Source organism: Pomacea canaliculata, linkage group LG8 (genome assembly GCF_003073045.1).
Source record: "Pomacea canaliculata isolate SZHN2017 linkage group LG8, ASM307304v1, whole genome shotgun sequence".
NCBI lineage: Eukaryota > Metazoa > Mollusca > Gastropoda > Architaenioglossa > Ampullariidae > Pomacea > Pomacea canaliculata.
In genome coordinates, this window is record NC_037597.1 from 25,420,524 (window position 1) to 25,445,777 (window position 25,254).

Below are 25,254 nucleotides of genomic sequence, written 5' to 3' on the forward strand. Positions count from 1 at the left end.
CAGGATGTGAAAAAAGTTGTAATGTTTTAATGATTTACTTTATTTGGGCGGATACCCCAGTGGTTCGAGAGACAAACCGGTTCGATACCCGGGGAGAACAGTTCACTTTCCCATAGAGAGCTGAGTAAGGTAAAGCAGTGAGAGAGAAATGGCCAACTCCCTCCTGTACAGCTAGCCCGAGCAAACAGGTCTCTTGCTGGATACAGAACATTGTTGAAAAGACCAAAACACAGAAATTTCTGAAAATTTTGCACTTCGCTAATTAAACTTTACAAATTACATACGACACCTGTTGTGTATTTCTGGCCAAGTGTATATACTTGCACTACTCCATAATCAGCCATAGATGGAACTAGCATACACTCATGTGTTTATTGCGACAAACACGCCATTGCACACGAACATCAAAACAATCCACCCATGCAAAACATTTATTTACTTATGAAATGACAGCAGACAGTCCACAACAAACTGTACAAATCATACATGAAATTTGTGCCAGCAGTAACTTATCTTCCCAGTGATACTTGGTTTTATCAAATTGATGTCCAAGTTATACAAATGTATCATATAAATCATAAATGCATGCTACATGTAACATTACACAGCAAAATATGCAATCATAAAAAAATATAAAGGATTGATGGGAATGAAAAAAAGAAAACTATGCAAATATACTAATGGAACATACCACGTAATTAATGACTGAAATACACATTAATAATACATGCAGCGAAGATGACCTTGAAGGTCTAAGTAATATCACAGGGCAGCACAAGACTGCCGGTCTGAAAAAGTTTAAAACATGTGGGGGATTTAACTTCAAGTTTTCTTTTCTGGCTCTTCCAGTTGAAAGAAATTTTACCAATCTTTACTACTGTTATCAAAACCAGTACTAGCTTGGTAAACAGCTTCACAGAAAGAAAACAGTCTCATTTCCTTTATCCCATTAAAATGCAAACATTAAGTTGGCGTTTAAATATCCATTACTGGTGATGTTTGCATTTCAACGAAAGGACAAAAATTAAGAAGATATATCCTTAACACGTTTTAAATATTTCCAGCCCAATGCAAGGAACTTACACATACACACAAAAAACTCCATTTCATACACAGTTCAAGACTATAGTAATCAGTATCACAGGACAGTGCAAGACTGCCGGTCTGAAGAGTTTATGCACACATAGGAGATGATCTTGCCTTACTGCATTTAGAAATAATACACAAGAATCTCCAACATGTTACAAAAATCTCCAGCCCATAAGTATTTCGTCTCCAAAAGAATCATACACCAACTCAAGCTTGCTCACAAGTTCGTACTAAGACCATGGGTTTTTCTTTCTCACATAGCCTTTCTTGTAGTGTAGCACAAGCAGCATTCATAACTCACCTTCCTCACTTTTAGACCACACAGGCGATTCAAATATAAAAATGTTTATCTCTGCATGATAGTTCTTTCGGTCAACTATTATCATCAGCTTCTGATTTCCATTAAAAATAAATTCATGTTGATGAAAAAAGTACCTGCACAAAAAACGCTCTTACCACAAATCTTTCTTTGCCAGTTAAGGTAAAAATTTCTTTGTTGAATTTTCATTTCGAATAAACAATGAACATATATATATTTACAATTACACAAGACAAAATACATATAATTATTACTGACGACACCACAAATTTAAATTACACTTACATCAACTGTCTAAGATGAATACATGGGGTATGAACATGTTTATTATCTCTACTTTTTTTTCACTCAAGCCTTTGCAGAAGCAAACTGTTAACAAGACACTGTGAAATGTACATGTAAGATGCAGCCGACTCAGAAAAATGAAAACTTACATAAAAAAATTAATCAGGCTTTGTTAAAATATGAAAAAAAAAACCTTTTACTGCTTACTCTACTGCCATTAATGATGGGACTTAAAAGGCATTAGCTTTACTCTGTAAAGCAGTGGTTGAATGAGATACCTAGGCATCAACAAGTTAAAGAAACCTCTCAATAGTTATGCAAACACTGTCAACTGAATCCAGAAGGCAGTTTTCACACAAGTGTTGCTAGTTTAACCCTGCAAAAACTGTGCAGTCACCAAGTTCCTTGCTGGAAGGGTATTTACTTCACCCTGTAAAGCAGCTTCCGCTGCATACGATGCTGTATCTCTCCCCGCCGCAGCATCAGTGAAAGAACTTTCTGAACAGCTCGCTCTGGGATATTTCTGCAATTAAAAAATTGCAGTCAACATTAAGTAAACTACACACAAAGATCAAACTTGAAAGATGTAAATATTTGCTGCATAAAGAATGCCATATGACTTCGTATAGTACAGGAACTCTTTCTTCACACTTCAATGGAATTTTTTACACATACATTTTCTGTTTCTTTTCCATCATATTATGATTCTAGCCAAGAAACAGATCACCAGAAAATTTTGCACAGACAAAACCATATGCTGTCTTTTGTAAACTAATAACTAAAAAGCTGCTTATCTGAAAGGATAAACCCTGCAACCTGGCACTTACCTGGCGGGCAAAATCCTGCAACAAGGCATGCTCTGAAACTTGTGACCCAATGACAAAGCGCCTTTTGACCTGCTTCTCAATTCTGTTAAGGAGTTCTTGGTCTTCTTCTGTGGTGAATCCCTCAGCACCTATTTTGACATTTTGCAGAACACTTTTGAACAATTTAGAAATCCTACATATTTAAGACAGCCACACAAAGGTCAAAATCTGTGTGCCACATAATGCTCATTAAATAAGAAAAATCCCCACAGTACTAACCCTTAATATCTTCTGACAAAATTTTTAAACACACTTTTGTTGTTGAAATGTGCATTCCTGTACTTATCAATTTTGTTCTTGGGCAAATATCAGTTTAAAAATGGGGGGAGTACCCAAACAAACCTGCCAAGTTTCCAGAAGACGCAGCATCAAGAGTGGACACCTGGAACAGCCGCAGAGCCTCATCAACATCAGCTTCTGTAGCAAATGGCGCAAGTCGCATTTTTGCCTGAGACTCTGCAATGCGAATGATGGCCTCGAGCTGCCTGTTAAAAGAAAACATCAAAAAAATTTTCTTACTTTCTCCAGGTGCCAATTCTTAAAACCAACACTTGACACATGGTGATAAAATATAATGAAAATAAAAAGTCTGCGAGTAGCAAAATGAGATGATCATGACATTAATGATGCCATCACTACAGACCAGGGCTAACCCAAACAAAAGCCCATGAAGGTGCCTCATCCGGCCCGCTCATTTTAACCAGACACAGCATGATTTCATTTTTAAATTAATAATTCTGGCAAAACCGCGTTATGGCCTGCGAGATTTTATATCATGTCCAGTGCAGCCCTCAGGCGATAAAGGGTTGGGTACCATTTCTACAGACAAAACTCTGTTGTAGTTTTAACAACCTTTCATAGGCATGAATACTCAAACCATCTTGGCTACACACCAAATCTACATTGCAATGGCATAAAAAATACTTATAAAAAAGCAAACAAAATTGAACTGAAGCTGTATTGGCTGAGATTTAACTAAATAAAACTGTTTACATACCGCACTGTGATGGGGATGCTCACACGCTTGCCTGTCTCTCTCTCATAGTCCGCAGCATTGTTTCTCATCAGCACATAGCGATTCTTAAGTTTTTCTGCTGCTTCAGCAGAGAGGCGTGGTCCACATTTGCTGTAAAACATGCAACAAATAAAATTCAAGACAGGCATTGTAATCATATCAACAAAGAGAATTTCGTCATATATTTACTTCTTTATAACTCATTACTTTGTAATCAAACATTAAAAAGGACATGTTTACCTTCCTAAAAAGTAATGGGGACATATCTAATAACTCTAAAGTTACTACCAACTTACCTTCGGCAAAAGGCTATGTACTTTTTCAAAGTGTTGAGAGGAATTTCACCTTCTGGGATTTCCTCAATAGTTTGCAGGGCATTTAAATGAACGTTCATGACATGTTTGGCTAGGGTCTGAGGAAAAAAATAAAAAATAAAAAAATAAAAATAATGCAGATGTTTCAGTAGAGTTATATGCCTACTCTTCTCAAGTCACGATGCTTGCCTTCGTGTAGGTCCCTTAAATTCAAGTAAGGCATTTATTTCACATCAATTTTTTTCTCTTTTAGACATGGTAAAATCTTTCCCTTTAATTACATTTAACAGCCATATTTACAGTACATACTTGCCAATGAAAAGTGCCAAGACAAGCATCCGGATATGACATGCTTAGATGAGAATTGAACACTGCCCCAATAAAGAGTAAAATCTGCAGGTTATGCTGTCTTTAATGTGACTAAATGAAACTCAAACACACCAAGAAATCATCAAAACGTGTACAGTACAAGAAGAATAGCTTAAATTATACTCACCATATCTCGATTCTCGTCATGTTCATCTTTAAGCACAAAGATCATATCAAAACGAGAAAGGATGGTAGGCATGAAGTCTATGTTTTCCTCCCCCTTTGTATCATCCCATCGACCGAAGACACTGTTTGCAGCAGCAAGGACTGAGCAGCGAGAATTCAAAGTTGTGGTGATGCCAGCCTGGAGAGTAACACAACAATCTTACTAGAATTCAAACAATGGTGGTATCAACATAGTTTTTAAACATTTTGCACAGCTAAGGTGGCATATGAAAAAGATCTTGAAAAATCTAAGAACAAGACTAGCCTTTATACTGAGGAGCTCCATAAGGTTTAAAAGGCAAATAACAAAAAATACCTTACACTTTAAAACAGGTTATCAAGGCAGCATTTTCTTGATTTACTATGCACCAAACATGCCACTGCCTAATAAATAATAATAATAAAAACATTTCTTGACATTTTGAATTTATGGACTAAATGTAAAAAAAAAAAGTCAACTTTTAAATGAAAGATGTTACCATGCACAGGAAAAGCTAGAGCATCTTTGGTAATTTTACCTTTGCAATAGAGATGGTCTGCTGTTCCATCGCCTCATGAATAGCCACACGATCATCTTGCCTCATTTTATCAAACTCATCGATGCAGACTACTCCCCCATCAGCCAAAACCATAGCCCCTCCTTCCATCACAAAATTTCTCTGCAAGCACAACAGCAAGTGTTTTGATGAAGGTAATTAAAAAAAAAAAAACCATATATAAACTGAAATATAATATTAAGCATTTCAGTTGCAGGGTGACAAAAAATGAACTTCAAGATTCACTTATGAACAAAAGATGGTTAAGTCTGCTGCAAGAACCAAGTTTTCTCTTGTAAAATCACTTGCAACAATTTTCTTTCCAGTTTTTAGTACATTTACAATAAGGAAAGCAGACAAAACTGTCTCCTGCCTTTTTAAATTTACCACTACAACAGTGATTTTTTTATCTTTATATTTGTAGGTCTTGAAAGACTTAAATGCCAGAACCAACGCTTTCACTTCAAATTAACCATTGTCAAGTGTGTGCTGCACGTGCTGAACAATTCAAAATATCTTCACTGCATTTGTTTTTCAGCAATTAATTTGCATGTGTTATAGGCCCCTGGAAAAACATTGCTTGCTTCTTTATCTGTATGTCATAAGAGCCACTTAATAATGCCTACAGTTTGTGGATCTCTGTTGACTGATGCTGTCAAACCTGCAGCACTGCTTCCTTTTCCTGATGTGTACACCTGGACAACATATTTTAAATGGGTGCATTAGATCTTGTTTTAATTTTTCCACATTAAAACAACAAAATCAACAAATTCAACTACTGTGTGTAATCTACCACTAAAGGTTAATAAAAATACATGAAATTTTCTTTGCCTCTTAAGCTAACCAGCATAAAACCTTACAAGGCAAAAAAGTCTCACCCCAATAGGAGAGCATCTTTCCACAAACTTTAGCAGCTGACTTTTAGCAGTGCCTGGATCACCAAGGAGCAGGAGATTCACATCACCACGTCGCGTCAGCCCATCAGGCAGTCTTCAAAAGAAACAAAAGAACTCGCGTCATCTCCTTCGGGAATCATTTCCAAAAGTCGAGAAACTGAAAAACTCCTAACAGTTCACACAATGCTATTCCATTAACCCTTTCTCTTATGTCTTGATGTCTAATGACATGTCCACACTGCTTGTCTGTGTCTGCAAACTATTAAGTCTGCCACCATTATTCTACCAATTTGTTTTTGAATCTTTTATTGTTCACCTTTCTGTTCCTTGGCATGTCTTGCATAACCACATAGTATATAAATTGTTTATCACTAAAACTAGTTTAAAATATAGGTTAAAAAATAATCCAAATCAAAAGCAAACAAGCAAAACAACTCAAGTTCCATTAAAATAATTTACCGCTTTCGAGACCCTCCAAACAAGAGACATGCAATGGCCTTTTTAATGTCCATGCTTCCATAGATTGAGGGTGCTATACTCTTGGCTATTATCTCGTAGATATTGGCTGTGGAAGCCAAACGACGCAAATCCTCCTCTTCACTTGGTGACAAATTTGTTTGTGATGAACGCCCAGTTCCTTCTGTATCAACCTGAACGCCCACTGCCCGGAAATATGGCTGTCGAATTCCTACATTGACTTTTTCCCTTGGGTTTTTCTGGTGAAGAACGAACATTGAATTACTGTAATATCTTTTTTGAAAATGTTAGCACAGAAGACCATAAATCTTTACATGAGCTGAATTTTAATTTGTCAATGCTTACCGTAGGTTTGGATGTCTTCTTAATGGAATATATTCCCATAACAGTCACACGGTTACCAGGTACAATTCTATCACAAAGATACCTAAGACAAAATAAATAAGTTTATTAGCTTACAAGTTATGTAAATTAAACCTTATTGAACATATTACCTGAATGTTTTTTTTTTAAGATCTATACACAGTTTTATCAGTAAACATCCAAAATATTTTGCTGGATGCAGAAGTAGGCAAATAGCATTATCATTAGCATGTCTAAAATCATTTGCATTCCTATACATAACCTCTACGTCTATACACTCCATCCAAATAAGGAACACTTTTTATTCCAGACAGTGTACTAGATTTGCAAGTGGAATTCGTTGCTGTGGTTCCAGTAAATAGTGGTTCTAGGGTGTAGTGGTAGAATTTAAGATACATTTGGATCCTTTGTTACATGTAATTCGCAGGCTTTAGATATTTTAGGTTCAAAATAATGAACTGGTTGAAGACAACATTCTGTAATGGCACAAGACTGAAATGTAGTACTTAGACAAAAAATAATAAAAAGGAAAAAAAAAAAAAGACAATGGTACAGCATTTTACTTGCACTGTTGGCTATAAAACATGACAGTCTGTGGTAACTTCCACTCACACAGTTCAATTTCTTCCATTCTATGAGAAAACTTATTCAGGTATGAGGCAGTGCCAGAAAGTAGTTTTTTTTTTTTTTAAAATGCCACGGCTGAATTTGAGATAGCAAATTTTGATATGCTGGCATGCAATACATAAATATATACACATTCACACCTACCCTTACTGAATTTCTTGCACTTAAAACAAAAATTTGCTCACATTTGTTACATATGTGATGATCACATTAAGCCTGATGTTGCGGAAGTTGGCATTCTCTCCCCTAATCCCCAAGTGAATCACCTAAGGTTTAAATATCTCTGATACTAAAAAAATAAAATGATGCAATCGAACAGATTTGTAAAAGTTCTGGAAAAAAACCTAATCAATGCTATCAAGGCACGTCATCTGCAGCATCAATTGCAAGTTGCTCACCAACATACCTGTCGCAATAAAGTGACATGTGCCGCGGCATTTCTCCGTTAGGGACAGCTTCCGGTGCTTCTTGAAGCTTTAAAATTTGGAAGTCAACACAACGGCACTTGTCTGGCATGATGAAATATGGATCCATTGGACACTTTGGTCGTCCTGCTTGTTCCCTGCAACAAAGGTTTTTGCCTTTACCAAAAAAAAAAAAAAAAAAAAAAGCTAAGCTACACTACACATGGTTTTTAGTGCCATGCTGGAGAAATGACTAATCATTTTCAAGTTTGCTGGTAACTTCTTTCAGAGCTTAAAAAATCTCCACTGCTGAAATATTTCATTCACAGCTTATATACCACTTGCTTCTTCAAACTCATGTTACTTACGTGTTGCACTTGCGAGGCAGAACATAACCCTCAAGGCCAGGTTTGATACTTATATTGTTGATTACATTTGAACACCCTCGACACTGGATGGCCAACCGAATAGCTTTTGCCCGCACACCTGATGCTGCGATTACAATGCCTGGAATTTTCACCAGCCGAGACATCTGGTCCGACTGATGCAAAGAAAAAAGAATCTTAAGGAGTTATATACAAAACATATCAACATAAAAAAGCACACTGCATTTAACAGTCTCCATCAACCCATTTATTTAAGCTGCTTTCACGGTTTGTTACATTCAGAAAAATTTTCATACCCACAAAACCAGACAGATAAGATAGCAACTAGAAGTATGATACGCTGTAGATTTTTGCTGCACACACCTTTAACTGACGAAGACCGCAAGCATGGGATGCAGATGTCAGCATAACTTGAATGTCTTCCACCTCTTCATCCCCTTCAGGTCGGGGTCTTGTTATTTCATCAGCTACCTCCTTCGCGGCATCTTCAAACTGTTACAAAAATAATACAGAATAAGCTGGAAGTATATATGTGATGACTGAATTATACAGTAAAAGGTTCATTTTCTAAAATATTTAATATTTTTAAATAACACCTATTTTGTTAACAACAAAGGTGTGGCTTACTTCAGGGTTCCCAGGGACAGGGATGGTGCCAAGTAAGGACCTTTCATGCATTCGTAAGGACCTAAGTGACAGTCATCAATGCTTAAGTTTTTCTCTTGTATGGTCGGAAAGATGTATTATTTATGAATCTGTGGTCTTCTCTATGTTCTCAAATACATGTATTTCTAGTAATAAATAATCAAAGAGTTAATTTTGATGCCTGTCTGCCATATTTAGATTAGATAACTTAAAAAGTGTCCTTCGCGCTGATAACATACACCGTTAATGTTCCAAGTTTTCTAGAAATCTAAGTAATAATAATTGCAAAACCTGAAAGCCATTCTTTGGTGTAATACAAAAGTCAGTTCATGTCTCTCTCTTGCACACACACTCTAACGGGAAGAGAGAGAGAAATAGAGCTATGCACAGTAGTACTAGAAGATCAAAAAGAGTTAGTTTCTAAAGACCTTTTGAAAAAAGAGTGGTTTTTGCGAATATGGAAGGGCAACTAGTGTTGTACAGATGTGTAGACCAAACATGCGGCGAACAATCGTCGATATTTTGCGCCAAAGTCGACTCCGAAAATAAATTTGTGGTAATATTTTATCGATATAAGGACTTGTAAGGGTCACAGAGAAAATGTAAGGACATGTGTGAGAATTTGTAAGGACCGCAGGGCAAATATAAGGACTTGTAAGGACCTGGGAACCCTGTTACTTGCAATTGTAAGACTTTTGTGGTATAAATATGTTTGACTGTTTATTTTATCATCACCAAGTGCTTCATTAAATTAACTTGAAGAAATTTTTGCTAGTATTCAGTTTGCTTTTCCAAAATAAGTTGATCCCTGCTTCTTAAAACTTGCAACTGAGCTGTTTGTAAAGAAACACTGCTAATGTGGCTAAATGCAGGAGACAAAAATTATTGATCCCCTTCCCCCTACACCATGCAATATAATGTTCTTTTATTATCACTGAGGTAAAAAATCTGTTGAGTGCAATGACCTGACTTCTTAACATTATCACATTCTTGTGTTACTTAAGCAGAGATAAGAAAGTCACAAAATTATAAAATTAATTTACTGATGTCAGATGAATAATGTGTCATCTCTATTTCTCCATCAGACCAGCAAGATCAGTGGTCTTAATTCTTCTTTAAGTACTTTTATCATGCCTTAATTATTTCCCAAAGCACCAACATGAGTAGGTTGGATGGCGTTCAGTTACTATTGCTTCAAGCTGGGGGATCAACAAAGAAGTAGGTTAGAAATAAGAATGTTTAACTTATATTTAGCCCTCTCCCACACATCACTGGTACATTTGATACTCTTGCGTTTCTTCTCATTTGCTTCTTTTCAAACACAAGAAAAACAGAAAAAGCCGAAAAACACAAAAACTAGGAAGAGAGTCTACCAAGAATAACCTACCAGTGATATGTGCTCTGACGGTTGCTTGAGAAGCTTTTCTGCCAACGATTCATCAAAGATGCCGACATCGTCGAGATCCACCTCAAGCCAAAACTGTCCTAAATTGTAATGCCGTTTGAGCTGGTCCCTGTTGAACATATCCAATATAAGCAATATGTAATGAACTTTAAGTGTTGTGCAACTAAGCAGTAAACATATAGGTCATAAATTCCTATTTTTGATCGTCGTCATGTACGCTGTACTGTAAATGGGGGAAAAAATATTCAGAGGTTGAAGAACTTGCAATCAAATATCAATAGGGCAATAATAAAATTTCATTTCCACGATGTGTCAACTTTAAAAGCATTTAGTGTTGTATTTTCAAAAATCATTTCCGAAACACTATTTTTTTCAGCATTAAATACATTTAGTACTGCGCATTGTCAGACCACCGTGCAAACTTGCGATCTAAACTTCTAATTAAATTAGTCTTCGCAGCTAATTATTTTAATTAATTTCTCCAACTCTTAAAGTCTAACCATCATTAAATACAAGAAATACAACTGTTACCCTGACTTCGACAGAAATAATTAACTGATCGCTATGAATCATGAAGTACTACTCTGTGTGTGGAGACTGAAGACAAAGAAATTGCTCACCTGTATTTGTAAGAAAAATTGCCCTCATGAAATTGTCGGATGAATTCTTTGAACCGCTTTTTCACATGCAGTCGGTCGACATTATTTTCATCAGGTTGGTCTTCAGATCCAAAATTGTCACTGTAAAATATTCCTGCATCGTCTAGTCCCTCCATTTTTATTTAGGGTGAAAGATTTCTCCGTGGCGCGAAAATCTGCCATCGCGGGAAAAATTAGCAGCCGAGAAAAAAACGAATATCAACGAAGTTTACCGAGCATAACAATTAATTTAAAAAACTAAAAAGATCTTGGTTCAAGGTATTATGAAGACTTTGTTTTTAAAATAAAAAAATATTTCAAACTGAAATTGAAAAACGTTGACGATTTTTATTTTTACAAAATCACGCGAGAACATCTTTCCCTTCAGGACGTTTATAACGGGCTAGGGGAGACGACTCTTAAATTACTCAGCATATGAGACGCAGGTAGCCAGCCTGGGCACTGAAGAGCCGTAGACAACTAAATACGTTCCACGTGGAATATAAAATCAAATAAAAAATAAAAAAACCCCACGAAACCCGAGTAAAAAAAAATCAATGAAATTGTGTGTACAAATAAGACACATACGTACCTCCTTGCCGTCCTTGGAAACTTTTCACTTCTTCCAGCGTACACAATGTGGGAAATGTTAGTAATAGTGACCCATAAGTACACATTTTAAGTTTATGTTGTATAAATATTACCCACATGTATATTTCGTCGTTATTACTATTTTTTTTTACGGCTGTGTTACAGTGTAGTTGCTATTTTTTTTTAATTTATAGAAATTTACTATTTAACTTCCATATATTTATCTTCATATTTAATTTACACTGTTGCATTCTTTTCGTTATCTTGTACAGGACTGTAGTATGCATGTGCAAGTGCGTGCAACTAATTTCAGTATCATAGATTGTGTTATTAAATTGCAGCCGTGGCAACATAAGTGTGGACCAACAATAATCCACGAACTTGTATTACTGGGCTGCTGCCAGACGATTCAGTTTTTTCAAGTTAACTACTTAAACGAGGCAGTTGTATACAAAGCTTCCGGTTTATTCAAATTTCAGATTAACTACTAAAACGAGGCATGTGTGTACAAAGCTTCCGGCTCAGTTACATTCTTTGTTTAGGCTCGCCAAGACTAACAGCGGAAAACTGCACAATAGGCTAAGCGTTGGTCTTGGCAGACAGACAGCAACTTCCAGTTGATGTGGACAACATATGGGATTAATATCGCACCGATATACAATAGCACGTAGTCAGCAGTGTTTACTAGTATTTCAGAAAACAGTTTCATTCAGAGTTACTTGAAAGTCGTACATTAACAGCAGGATATCATCTTCATAAAAAAAGTACAGAATTCACCATCACAATGTTAGCAAATTGCAAGCTAAGATATTGCTCTCCGAAAGAAGATATTACTTTGAGACCAAACAAATTAACGAGATTCATGTTGTCCAGTTTAACACTGCATAAATATATAGTCACTCAAATGTACATTAATAGTAATAATACAAGTTCCACGTTTAGCACAATATCCAGTCCATAGGCTACGGCTCAGTACCATCATGATATCCATATGACAATCGCAGTCAGTGATATAAAACAAAGAACACAGCAAATGCTTAGACTCGTATCGTTAACCGAACATATCTGGACAAACGTTTGACCAAGATTTTACCTGAGTTGTGAATAAAAAAAAACTTTCTCAAACTTTGTTAAATGTTCGTCCATATTCGGAACGGCCTTTGGCTAAGGGTGATCACTGGACATTGAACGGGTTCACATTTTGGAAAAAAATAATAATAATAAAAAAAAAAGGTTAGAGAGACAAAGAGATAAGTGACCAGCATATGGTTATCGTCACTGGAGCTAATTCACTGCAACCCAACTCTCACGATCGCTGCTGTGAAAACAACAAGACCGAAACTGATAAAATAAGCCAGTGTTGAAAGTCAATAAATAGATCCTGATATGTTTCTTTTTTTTTTTTTTTTTTTAAGTGTGGAACAATACATGTACATCCAATCCATCTGCAAGAGAGAAGAGAGTAGAAAAATGTAACTCAGGTAAATACAAGATTTGTTGCTGATATCCAAAACAAAACACGTCCGCAACACACAAACATAATAGATAATCTAGAGCACTTCCTCTCAACTCGAGACATTCTGTTTTTCTGTCTATCTGTTTGTATGTCTCTCACGCACTCAAGAACTTACAAAACAGACACATGTACGCAAGCATGAACGGATTCACATGCAAATGTGCCACAAAAAAAAAAAAAAAAAAAAAAAAAAAAAATAGTTCGTTTGACATAGCTCAGTTCTGCAACAATTATGTTCTATCACAATCAAGAAGTAATGTTTCCTTCAGGATTCTTCAGATACAGTATCCAACTGTGTGCTTCTTAAATCGCCACAGTTACACATGCTTTCCGTACCCTTTATTCTTTTCATTCATCGAAAATCATCCGTAAAAACGGGTTTATCGTATGTATATAACAGACAGAAAGGTTGCCTTGAAGATTAGTTGTGTTGACGCCTCGTTGCCTACGTCGTCTTAGTATTCCTTTCACGTGTCTGCCCCGAACTCCGGCGAAGGCATAGTCTTTTCCGTTTCCAACTCCTCAGTCTTCTGTTCATCCACATGATCCAGGATGCTTTCCACAGTTCTCTCTCCTTTGTTTTCTTGAGCTTCATTTGATATGACTACGTCCTCCTTCCGGTCCTCCATGCTGCTGTCGTCAAGTCGTTCTTTGGCTGTGTCACCTGTAGCAATCACAGGTGAGGCGCTATTTGAAGAGTTTATGGTGTCGTCAATGACAGCATCGTTTATGTCAGATGTTTCCTCCTCTATCATTTCTGAATCAAGCTCTCCTCCAGCGGGTAGGTCGAGGTTCTGCTTTGGTTCTTCAAATGTTTTTGCCAAGCTTTGGGGGTCGTCCATCTTGAGTTCAACCCCATTGTCTGTGGACAGGTTCTGTGCACTCTCACGCTCTTTAAACGCAGCCATGATGTCGTCTTTGAATTGCTGCTCTAACTGGTCACGTGGTACTTCACGGCGCGTGACCGTCCCGTGCACGACTTTCAAGGGACGCGTCTGCGCATGCGTTTTCAACAGCTCCGCCAGAGTTTCCCACACGCTGATGTTCTGTGAAGTGAAAGATTCACAAGTATGTCAGTGACTGAAGTAACAATCACATGGATTATCATTTTACAATCCGACTCTCTCAGGCTCTCTCTCTCTCTCACACACACACATATTATATATATATGGAAAGAGAGACACACACACACAAACAGACCAACACTGTACAGTCATACGAAACTGTGGAAAAAAAAACCATAACGGGTCATATAACTCCTTTCTTTCATTACGATGATGTTGGTTGATGATGATTATCATTATTGTTGTTGTTGCACCTCAACATTTGGCTGTGAGAATCACAGTCGCCCCATCTCCCCTCACCACAAAATTCCGACAAAGACATTTCAGTGTCAGTTGTGGTCCTTTGGGCTGACATCCCGACGTACAAATGTGCATCTGGCTCACGCACAGGCAACTTACCACGAGGTCAAGAGTTCTCAAGCACTTGTCTCAGACTCCAAAATGGCTTCGCCCAAAGCCTGAGCTCCTAGTCCAGTGGCCAAGTTGTTGCCAAGCTGAGACGAAAAATAAAATCCATGAAAGGCGACATCCTATCGACCTGTCTTAAAACTCATCGTTTGACGAACCGAGGTCTACAGTGAGATTTTTTTCACAATGTCTGGGCAGTACAAAATAATGTTTCCTAATCTCTGAATGATTATTTTCAAGCCGGCAAAGATCAGATGTTAAAATATGATTTCACGAATATTCATGAATAAACCAATAATGTCATGTAAGATATAGACCAGCTAATCTTCATCATCAAGTACATTAACTTTGTTTTTGGTCTTTCTACTCCCTTTCTGTAATAGTGTAGCTACCATAGGTCAGACCTGCAGAATGACAAAGAGAAATAACACACATCTCATCCAGTTCAAGCCGACAGCTACCAAGGGTGTCCGACTTTATGCCTGTAATGCCACAAACATCATCGTCTTACCTTCAGCACCTGCAGAGTTTCGTTGGTTTTTATCTGCGATGCGAAGGCTAGTAAGCCGGTGTTGGTGATTCTGTTGCCGGACATGTCCAGCTCCAGCAGACTGCTGTTGCTGCTGATGGCCATCGCAGCCGCGCCGCAGCCCTCATCACCCAGACCGTTGTTGGCCACTGACAGACGTTTGAGTCCCACGTTTTCCTTGAGAGGAAGAAAGTAACCGGCCATGAGTATCATCCGGCAAAGCTTATGACAATTGGTTGAAGCCAACGTTGTACTTAATACAAACACATATGCTACTACTCTTGGACTAGATTTATTGCATTTGCAAACCATGAACAGATATTATATATAAATGTGTGTATAAAATGTATGTGTATATGTACAAAGTGAATCCCTTTATTTTCGTTCTATCATACCTTTATACCAGCCATAAGCGATTTGCCTCCCTTTGGCCGAATGTGATTCCAGCTGAGGTCTAAGGATTCAAGTGTGTCGTTGGTTGCTGTTCAAAGTAATTAAAAAAAACATTCAAAAATATTTGCCTGAAAAGTGCACATAAAAAGTAAATAAAAGTCGTATTTCAGTCCCTTCAGACCTATGTCCCGTTCTCTTGCAATAAATGTCTCCTAAATAAATGAGTCGAAGTGTTATTGCATGTTACAGGAGGAAAAGATGCGATTAGGTGAACGGACATGATGACTAAATGAACTGCTTTAGGTGCGGGGTTGGTGGGGAGGGAGGTTAAAAAAACTGCAGTACGTTTATTACATCATGTACATTAACTTCCCCTGAAGAGGTCACCAAGTGGCGTTCACCTCTCACCTAAGGCTTGTCCTAGAACAGACGCAGCAATGTCTCCGAATTCGTTATGAGACAGGTTCAATGACTTCAGCACTTTTCTTTCCTGAAAATAAATAAATAAAATTATTCTTAACTGTTAGCTTCGCTACAGCTTTATTAATAAATAAGAAAGAATATGCTTGTAAGAAGTAGAATTGTAGAATTTGTAGAATTAAGAAGACGTACGTACATTCAGCACGAGAGCGAAATGATCGACGTCCACGTCCTTGAAGTGATTACCTGGACAAAACAAAGAGGTGTCACCTATAATCATATTAGCTGATTGTAAATGAACAGAGAACAGATACCAAAATTTACCATAGATAAATATTAACGAATTACACGAATATGTGTGTATGTGTTATCAGTTCTTTCGATACTTTTAAACCATTCTAAGAAAAAAAAAACCTTTTGAAATATGTCCGTATAGTTGGCTTTATGGTTGATGAGAGCCTTCTCATAATTATCCATTAATGTGATTTTAAAAGGAAATCACTAATAACTATCTACATATTAAGTTCAAGTTACAATTTATCTCATCACAGATGGGGTGCGATCTGCAGGTAAGGCCTGCTGAAGGCGATATTACAGGGCTTTCAATTCATAATATAATTATAGTATTTACTTACTGAGACCAATGGAGTATATTGTAGTCTGACAGCAGGAAATGTCGTTTTGGTACTTCACACCCTTTTGTGCATCTGACTAATTTACATTGGAATCACCATCTTGATACTTTTTACTTTGATATCTGATAATTTGAGTAGATGAGATTTAGAATACCTAAGTAGACATCTGTATCCAACACTCGATCGGTACATTCATTGCATATTGTGACAACTGGACTCCCAGAGTGACGTATAATGAACTCATAACCCTTTAAAATTCGTACCGACAAACCCCTCTACACACACAAACGAAAAAATGAATTTTTTTGGAGAACCTTACCAAAGTAACGGAAGTGAATAAGGTTGTTTACCAAACAAAGTAATGGAGTAAATAATATTGTTTACCAGACAAAGTAACGGAGTGGATGAGGTTGTTCTGCATCAAAATTTTCTCCACGGCGCCAGCACCTGCACTTCCCAGGCTGTTGTTGCTGAGGTTCTGAGAAAGACAAGCACAAGCTGCTATTTTTAGTAAACTGGCTTGTGACATGAACAATACCTACTGACGTCATACTGTCCATAAGTGACGTCACTATACACCCACGGGTTTGCGCTTGTAAGCATGTCTGAGCAGCCCCAAGTATTCTTAGCTCAGACAGCAAAATGCGCCGATGATTATCAGGATATCTGAGCTAGCTCTCTGTTTACATACTTGTCCAGGTATTCAGACTTACAACACCACCTGCACGAGCTGAACTCTGTGTACTCACCAGTTCTGTGATGCTGCAGTTCTCTATCAAGGCTTCCATCAAAGGTTTTTAGCTCCTTCCCCTCCAAGATCATTTCCTTCCAAGTCCAAACACGTGATACAAGAGTCCAACTGACGATTAAGAGGCATGCATATTAATGATTATTATTATTATCTGAAGTAAATATAGATGTCGAAAACAAGTAAGCTTCATGATTCTCGTAAACCGCGAATGCAAGTTATACAACAAACAAAGTTGAGGAAGTCTCTTACCATCAGGGGCACTGCTAGTGCCCGTGCGCCACGTGGTCCAAGAGAATAGTGCTTGATGCACAGCACGGGGGAGGAAGGAGACCGAAGGTAAGCGCCAACTGGTGTTACATCTAACTGGCGACACTCCCGGCGGTAGAGCTTCACCTTAATCTCGTCCGCTCCAAGTTTGCGCCGTGGTTCCTCTGTTTCAAAAGACAGAAGATGGTTTAGTGGAAAGAAAGCAAAGAAAGAAATAAAGAAACAAGTTCACGAAGATGTAAAGTAATGCGTGATGAAGACAGGAAAAGGAAAAAAAAGGACAGATTTTGCAAAACTTTCTGAACTACTAAAGCTTGGTCTTCTACTAAATTTATGTGGTGACGACCTGAGAGAACGGATAAACAAAAAGACACCGAGGCAGAAGTATCTGAAATCTGGCCATACCATCAAGATCGAAAATCCAGTCGTCATTATCTTCTTTCAGATGATACCCATACATATGAGCAACAGCAATTTTTCGGGTTGGTAATTTTTCTTTAATCCTTTCCTGCCCTTTCTCTTGTCTTCCCCCAGTTTTATATAGGCGCCATTAGAGCTACGATGACTGGTCAGGAACGAATCGGAGAGTGACGGTTTCTGGATCATCGTGGACGGAGCGGCCATTTTATGGTAGTTTGTATCCTTCAGCCCAGACATAAAGGAGTTAGCTTTTTTTCTGTCAACTCAATATCTATTTGCAATAGAGTTCCAGTCGAAGTTTTTCATGCTCCAAGTCAGCGTCCACAAACATGGAAATAAACTCTTACTCGACCGTAAAAATCCTGACCCTGGAGACACTTTTCCTGCACATAAAAGTTTCGAAAGTCCAGACTTGCTTACGATGACCCTCCACAGTTCCTCCGGAGGAAAAGAGGTATGACCTGCATGGATTGATATTCGACCCTCCAAACATTCACTTTTATCTGCTCGTCTACTCTCTCTTTACCCTCTCTCTGCTGTCACCCAGGGTGACTTTTGACTACGACCTACTTTGTGTTTGACACAAGCTAAACTAATGTCTTTTCGCACATAACTTGTTTTTGTGGTCTGCTATTCATGAAGTTCTGACATTTCCATCCGAATACAAAAGCCGTTGTTGTCAACACCTTGGATATCTTGGTCAGAACTGTGATCCCTTTCTCTGCCAGCATGTACGCAAGCTGTATTTTATTCCAGCACCTACTATTCTTTTGCTTTTATGAAATACGTTTGCGAACGATCGTATTGTAAGCACGTCTGGAAAAATCAACACCTACTCTCTTCAGGCAAATAGAAAACCTGAGAATGCGTTCTTTTGAAAAGAAAAAAACAAGTTTTTTTTCAAGTATTTTTATGGGCTGATCTATCCTTAATCGAATTAGTATTGCTCTTCTTGATGAGTAAGGTCCATTGAAACCCACAAAGGGCCTTAGAATTGACTACCGTTTGGTCATGTCTGGTGCGATGGAATAATAGCTTTTTCTACAAATTGTTAGCCCTTGTGCTGAGTTCAGACAGACAGACAGACAGACAGACAGACAGACAGACAGACAGACAGACAGACAGACAGACAGACAGACAGACAGACAGACAGACAGACAGACAGACAGACAGACAGACAAGAATTTACATTTTTTAGCAATCACTTATGATTCCGGATTCTAGTCATTGCTTCTTGCCAACAATCAAGAAGCATGGATGAAAGGTGAGGATAAATATCAAGAGCTGTGGGACCTAGGTAGGTATTTATACAGATCATCTAGGTTACTCCCATTGACCCTGTCACATTCTTGTCTATAAATCGCAGCAAGGGGCTTCTTGTGTTCGTCATGCGTGTTAACGCTCAGCCTATTGTCAGTAAACGTCCTTCGGCTCGCCCCTCCCTACCTCACACCCCCACCAGCATACTACAACCATTCCTTAAGACTGTGTTTCTTCATGAAAAGCTTCTAATGAGAAGCAAAGGACCAGTCGGTGACTTGTCAGTTCATTGAAAGGATAGTTTTTGCCCGAAGCAAACGCACAACCCGCAGACCCCAACCCCCACCTCTCCCTGGCGGGGATACGAACTAACAAGACTCGAAGCGACTCGTGTTGTACCCTGTCATAGTGTCATTGTTAGTCACACGTCTTGCTAGGCAGGCCGTTGAACCAAAGAACAGATTGAGTTTCCTTCAAGTACACACCGAGGTTGCCAGAATAAACACCCCTTTATGCCAAGTGTCTCAATTCATAGCTAGTGGTCCGAGACTGATTCCTTTCAAGCCTTGTTAATCATTTTGTAACCCAGCAAACGTCCCTAACATAAAAAATTATTCCTTATTTTCAATTTTGATCTATATCTTCAGTACAATATTAGGCCAAGAAAAGGGTGGTATCATCAAAAGGCTTTTATGAGCGTGCTTTTCAAGATTGGTTCGATCTTTCAGGACTCACAGCAGCGAATTAAGTAACAATTATCCTTTGAAAGGTGTCAGCTTCTGCTCGATATTTATTATCAGACAGAAAAGCATGACAATCTGCTGATTGACTGATCATCTATTTGTGAGGTTTAGTAGAAAATCGTAGAGGATCCAAGAGGGAGTTGATGAACAAGTAATTGAACTGAATTGTGAACCATGGTCTGTTTTTCTTCTCTCCTTTCTAAAGTTTGAATGCAAATATGGCTGCTGGAAAGAGGAGGGAATCATACAAACAGAGTGAATCAATTTTGAGTTGGTTTTATGTGGTCGGGTTGCATTATTCCCAGTGTGCTGCCAACAGCACCGACCGCTGATCTCATTGGCTGCCATGGACATGGGAGGTCACTCTATTCATGACGTAAAATGGCGACGGACAAGAGCGACAGCTTCCTTTTCCTCTAAACCCTGGTATCTTTATGGGTTTGATTGAAGTGGTAATTCGTGACACGTAACCTTTTGAAGGGCTGGTAAGAGAACTGGCTGGCTAATAAACAGCAAAACCTTTTCCCATGTTGCCACACAGCACACTGGTCGGAAGTGCTGCCAAAAATCTTCATCAGATTATACCGCGTCAGCAGAATCGGTAAATAAAATTAAAAAAGTGCCAGAATTTTCGGCAAAATTTTCTTCGCTCTTTTGTGACTATAATTTTTTTCCCGAGCCAGCAAATCGAACCTGCAACTCTAAGCAAAGTTTTGACTGTCTGCTTGACAACAACAGAAATGTAAGGTATTTAGAGAGGTTTCCTTCGTACTGTATGATTACAAAGACTAAAGAGTACGGTTTAGATGAGAAAGCATGATTGGAATAGCATTCACTGCGTGGAAGTTCTTGGCAGTCTGTTGCCAGCTTTGTGTCTGTTACCTTTCTCCTCGTCATCCTTTTCGAGGTCGATGTCTGGGGACGTAAGGCCGCTCAGGTCGGAATCTTTGCGCACGTTGTCCAGCTCCGTCATGAAGAGAGCTTCATCGCGCGGCTTCCGGCTAACCGTCTTTCTTTCCGAGACCATTTGCCTGGATGCCTGGCCAGACGGAAACATACATTATAACGTTTATGCTGAGGTATTTTCATCTAGTATCACAAAAATTCATCTAGACATGAAAAGATCGACTGTTGCGTTGTAGCTCAAGAGACGGTACATGGAAAGATGCCCGAATCCTGAAATTAGAAGCAGAGAGGAGTTGCTAAGTAAAAGGAAACAAAACTTTTCCCTAGATGCTTTAAAAATAACTCAGAAAGTCAAACCATTTTCGAACCTCTAGAAGTCTAGCAAAATCATCCATGGACAGCGATCATAAGGACGAAAAAGATTTGACAAAACAGCATTAAATCACTGTGTCTTATCGATGTCTAAGAGAATTAAATGTCGACTTTCAAAAGTGATGAGATAAGCTAGCTGTTTCTCCAATAGTAACAATGACTACGACGTTCTTATTGCAAAATTAAAAAAAATGATGGTGGTGATGATGATGATGAGGAGGAGGAAACTACTTACCGCTGTGTCTTTTCGACTGGCTGGCATGTTGACCTTTTCTACAGGCAATCCTTGTCGTCTGCCCTCTTAAGCTTAAGCTTTCTTGAAAAACTCCAAGAAGTAAGTATTCTTAAATGAAAGTCCAAGAAAATTCTTGCCACACGTTTGACTATACTGCAGTCGGTTGTAGTGGCAATAAACTGAAAACCAACACTGGTGCCTCAGACTTTAACATGTTTGTCACTAGGCACGAGAGGAGAATTGACAGTAAACCGTCTCATTCCTGCGATCAGTGTCTCAACTCTCCTGTCCCTGTCTGACGACTACACCCTGTTTCTCTCACCCGAGAACGCCGTGTTTGGGTGGTCAGTTCTTTACACTCAGATCGATTTTCAAAAGAGTTTTAATGGGACGAGGTCACTTGGAACTTCAAAAGCAATTTTCCATAGAGATCAACGCTTAACTTGACCGTGCACGTCAGCTGCGTAATGGGTGCGTGGCATGCACGGGTGGCTGGAGGCCTCGGGTAGTCCTTGTATGCCTTGATCCGGAAACATTTGACACGCTCGGGAGTTCGAAGTACAGGTGCACATATTTACACCTGTGTACACCTGTTAGCGCCGCTCTTTACTGTGAAATTTTAGTGAGCGATTATCGATGTGACATTCTTCTCATGGGCAGTAAAGTGCTGCTCAAACACTACACACAAAAACTTCCTCCATGTTTAGCCTTCGTAAGGCTAAGGGTCAGAAGGTAAGGTAGGTCGCGTTTGTTGAGTGCTCATCGACCATAGATCTTTGACGTTGATATCTTATCTTTCAGGTGTTTCGTTGGCCACACACACCCTCACCCGAAGACACACTCACACCCACTCCTCATGTTTTCGCACCAACAGTTTTTTAAATTCCTTTTTAAGAGGCACTTAAGCGTTCGAAGGAACAAAAGTAATCAAGAAGGTCTGGTTTCAGGTGGAGACAACAGGTTTGCCAGATTTCCCCCCCCCGTTTCCCCCACCCCACGAAGCACACAAAAGATTTGACTATTAAATCTGCTCGTATGTCAGTCTGTCCCAACACAGCCACAAAATATCCCCGGTGTTATCTCAGCTCTTCGGCGTCCAAAGACACCTGTGCCCTTTAGGTTTCAAACAGACTTATCAATCCACGAATCGTTGAGACATGTGCGCAGGTCTTTATTGCACCCACGTTGTGATTGTCAAGCAGCACCAGACCCCTTGCTGGGTAGCGGCTTCCCTTAGAGGCCAAGTAGTGTACAGCGAGAAATGGGATTATCTCACCCTTCGAAGGCAGGAGTTGTGAATCTGTAGTCTTTGGTTGTTATGGCCAGAGTCGACTTTAGGCATGTGCAAACTGTGCACCTGCACAGGGCCGCCAAATCCCAGTGGCCGCCACACCAACATATATTGACTATAAAACAAAAAGAGAAAATAAGAACACAGCTGATTGCAGTGTGACCGAATAACATTGTGTTTCTTGTTAATTAGTCCGTTGTATTTACTAAGGTTGCTAAGGCTTACTAATATAGCTGTAGTATTATAATATTCTGCTGTAATGAGAATATCATGGGCCGCCACTTAGTTTAATTGACATTGGGGGCGAAGAGGCCGCCGATTCTCCCTCTGTCCAGGGCCGCCACGAGCCTACAGCCGCCCCTGGTTATGACCCACCCGATTTCTTTCTCTAACTGAAGTTCGTTAGTCCATTTGCTCAACTTTATTCCGTAAAAATAGCAGATTCATTTGTACTTAAGCTTCCAGTGTACACTGATATATTGTTAGATAAGCTAGAACCCTGATGCACACACGCAAGCACGCACTCACGCACATGTCTATACTTTCAGACACGTGTCCATGCGTCCACGCATGCACACACATATACACAGGCATATACACATCTAGGCGTGCACACACATACACACATGAACTCACACGCCCACACACACACACTTACCATTTGTAAGAGATCAAGCAGTTCTTAATGCAGGGCTTCTTAACACTAATCGTTGCATATCCAAAGGATTACGAGTCAGCCACATATGAGAAGGTGTGTGGAGGGTATTTTTTTTAAATTCACAATACGAGCTCTCTCTCTCTCTGTTTCCCTTTTTCACTGTGCCAGACTGCCCCAGTAACACCATTTGGGGGCTGGTAACACCACCTGCCCGCTGTCACGGACGTGTGTGAGTTCACCTGAGATAGATCGCGAGGATGATAGTCGCCAACTGTGAGTGTCACCGGATCGCATTGCCCTCCCCCTGTAAATGATGTAAACTGATTTCCTGCATCATGGGAGAGACGGTTTAGAAACGGATTGAGAAAGTAAAAAGGAAAAGAGAGGAGCAAGAAGCAAGAATCAAGAACTGAGAAAGGCCACTACCTCGTTTCTGCCTTTAGTGGAGTTCTTCTTTCTATCTTTATCATCAAAGTTGAGGCGACTGTGTCTTCTTGCTGTCTCGTGTTCTTTCTTTCTTTTCCCTACCCATCATTATAGGCTGAGGAGCAATTTTTCTACGCCACTGTGGATATAACTTTTTTTTTTTTTTTTTTTCGCTTTATAAGTTGTTGTATCTTACGTATGTACCACAGCCAAAATGCTCACTTGCAGTAGTATTCTGTTGTGTATTTAAACTGTCGTGAACCCGAGGGCTGTGTAGTCCATGTGTCGTGTTTTTCTATTTGTCTAAGGCCCATTATAGTATCTGGACAGCCTTTAGGCAACTGTTTGTGTTTTGTGGAGAGTGCGCGTGAGTGACAATGCAAGTGGGTATCAAGCAGTTAGCTGGACACCAGTAAGTGCAACGCAGACACTTCTGCACTTCTCCACAAAGCAGGTGGCCAGGTCCCTTGCTCGTAAAGCAGACGAGAGAAAAGCTATTGACGCAGGCGTGGAACATAAACAGCTTAATTGCTCGAGAGGCTTTCAGATCTTGAGGACAACTGAACTCGCCAGGGCTGGGGAAAATCATTACTGTCAAAGAACAAACAAAACTACCAGAGAACAAAGATAATAAAAAACAGTGGTAGAAAAAAATAGTTCTGTTTCTTTTCAATCGGTTGATGACGATTAAGTACAGTGCTTTTGATTGTTGATCGAATGTCTTACAAACCAGATCCAAGAATTAATTTACTGTTGGACATGAATAGCATGGATGCGCGTGCTTTGACCATTTCCCAGCCGTTGGCATGTTTTATATACTTCTTCCAGAGCATTCTCTACCTAAATGTGGCTCTGACAAGGCGCTGGTATATTCGAATAAACTGTCTCGAGCGTATTCTATTAAATTATGTAGACAGTGTATTTGGATACATTACAAGGCTAGTGTATTTTCGTTGCCAATGTTTTACTACAATATTTTTCGAATACATGTTGCTTGTTTGTCGTCGTCCCCAAGGTAGGCGTACTCATTTCCCCTCATCTCCTCAATTATAATGTGCATCGTTATATTCTTTTTCGATGAATACCAATGTTTATAAGCCGTTGATCTCAAGTTCTGTCGGTAACGCGGATTCAGTCTGAACGTGTAAACAAGAGACCGGAGAATGAAGTACCTGTGCTCATGTCTTTCGGGCTGCGAGTCGGTGTGACTGGACGACCAGAGGAATTATAATTATATACCCACATAATAAACACAGAACGTCTCACATACATCACGGCACAACTACAGGGGGTCGGGGGGTCGGTGGGTGTAGCCTGTAGGGTCAGGGAAACTGTGCCCGAGAGACCTGTATGAACAAAGAAGTTTTTTTAATTTTAAAAAAGTTCTTGTTTAGACATGCATGCAACATGCAAGCAAGTATATCAGGCGCCGGTGCGCTCAGACAAGAAACAAACAGCGAACATTCCCAGCTCTGTGTGAGATAGAGAGCAAAAGAGGTGGGAAGGGAGGGGCAAGCATTTATACGTTTCTGTTCTGATTACCATTTGCTAAAATCAAAGTTTTATTATA

General features: G+C 39.2%; 2 protein-coding genes across 4 annotated transcripts; both read right to left on the reverse strand.

Annotated features, from left to right (window-relative positions):
* Positions 1-415: 415 nt before the first annotated feature.
* Positions 416-11,011, reverse strand: LOC112569833 (DNA replication licensing factor mcm5-A-like). Of its 2 annotated transcripts, none has more exons than XM_025247848.1 (16): positions 10,782-11,010; positions 10,144-10,270; positions 8,475-8,603; positions 8,094-8,266; positions 7,728-7,883; positions 6,677-6,758; positions 6,314-6,570; positions 5,837-5,948; positions 5,585-5,653; positions 4,941-5,081; positions 4,385-4,561; positions 3,871-3,986; positions 3,557-3,685; positions 2,902-3,044; positions 2,521-2,648; positions 416-2,216 (listed from the first exon to the last, which is right to left on the reverse strand). In XM_025247848.1, exons 1-16 carry the CDS (start codon positions 10,934-10,936, stop codon positions 2,064-2,066), a joined length of 2,247 nt encoding a protein of 748 aa, XP_025103633.1. In that variant the 5' UTR covers positions 10,937-11,010; the 3' UTR covers positions 416-2,063. The 2 variants fall into 2 exon arrangements, with proteins under 2 accessions (XP_025103633.1, XP_025103634.1); XM_025247849.1 differs by having other exon boundaries at positions 2,114-2,216; positions 2,510-2,648; positions 10,782-11,011.
* A 1,047-nt stretch (positions 11,012-12,058) lies between these two features.
* Positions 12,059-22,280, reverse strand: LOC112569839 (leucine-rich repeat-containing protein 74A-like). Of its 2 annotated transcripts, XM_025247855.1 has the most exons (11): positions 21,310-22,280; positions 20,679-20,835; positions 17,356-17,537; positions 17,105-17,214; positions 16,740-16,833; positions 15,917-15,966; positions 15,709-15,790; positions 15,303-15,388; positions 14,890-15,084; positions 14,370-14,464; positions 12,059-13,952 (listed from the first exon to the last, which is right to left on the reverse strand). In XM_025247855.1, the coding sequence occupies exons 4-10, from the start codon at positions 17,141-17,143 to the stop codon at positions 14,387-14,389; spliced, it is 624 nt and encodes a 207-aa protein (XP_025103640.1). In that variant the 5' UTR covers positions 17,144-17,214; positions 17,356-17,537; positions 20,679-20,835; positions 21,310-22,280; the 3' UTR covers positions 12,059-13,952; positions 14,370-14,386. The 2 variants fall into 2 exon arrangements, with proteins under 2 accessions (XP_025103640.1, XP_025103641.1); XM_025247856.1 differs by lacking the exons at positions 20,679-20,835; positions 21,310-22,280 and adding an exon at positions 17,779-18,265.
* Positions 22,281-25,254: the final 2,974 nt, after the last annotated feature.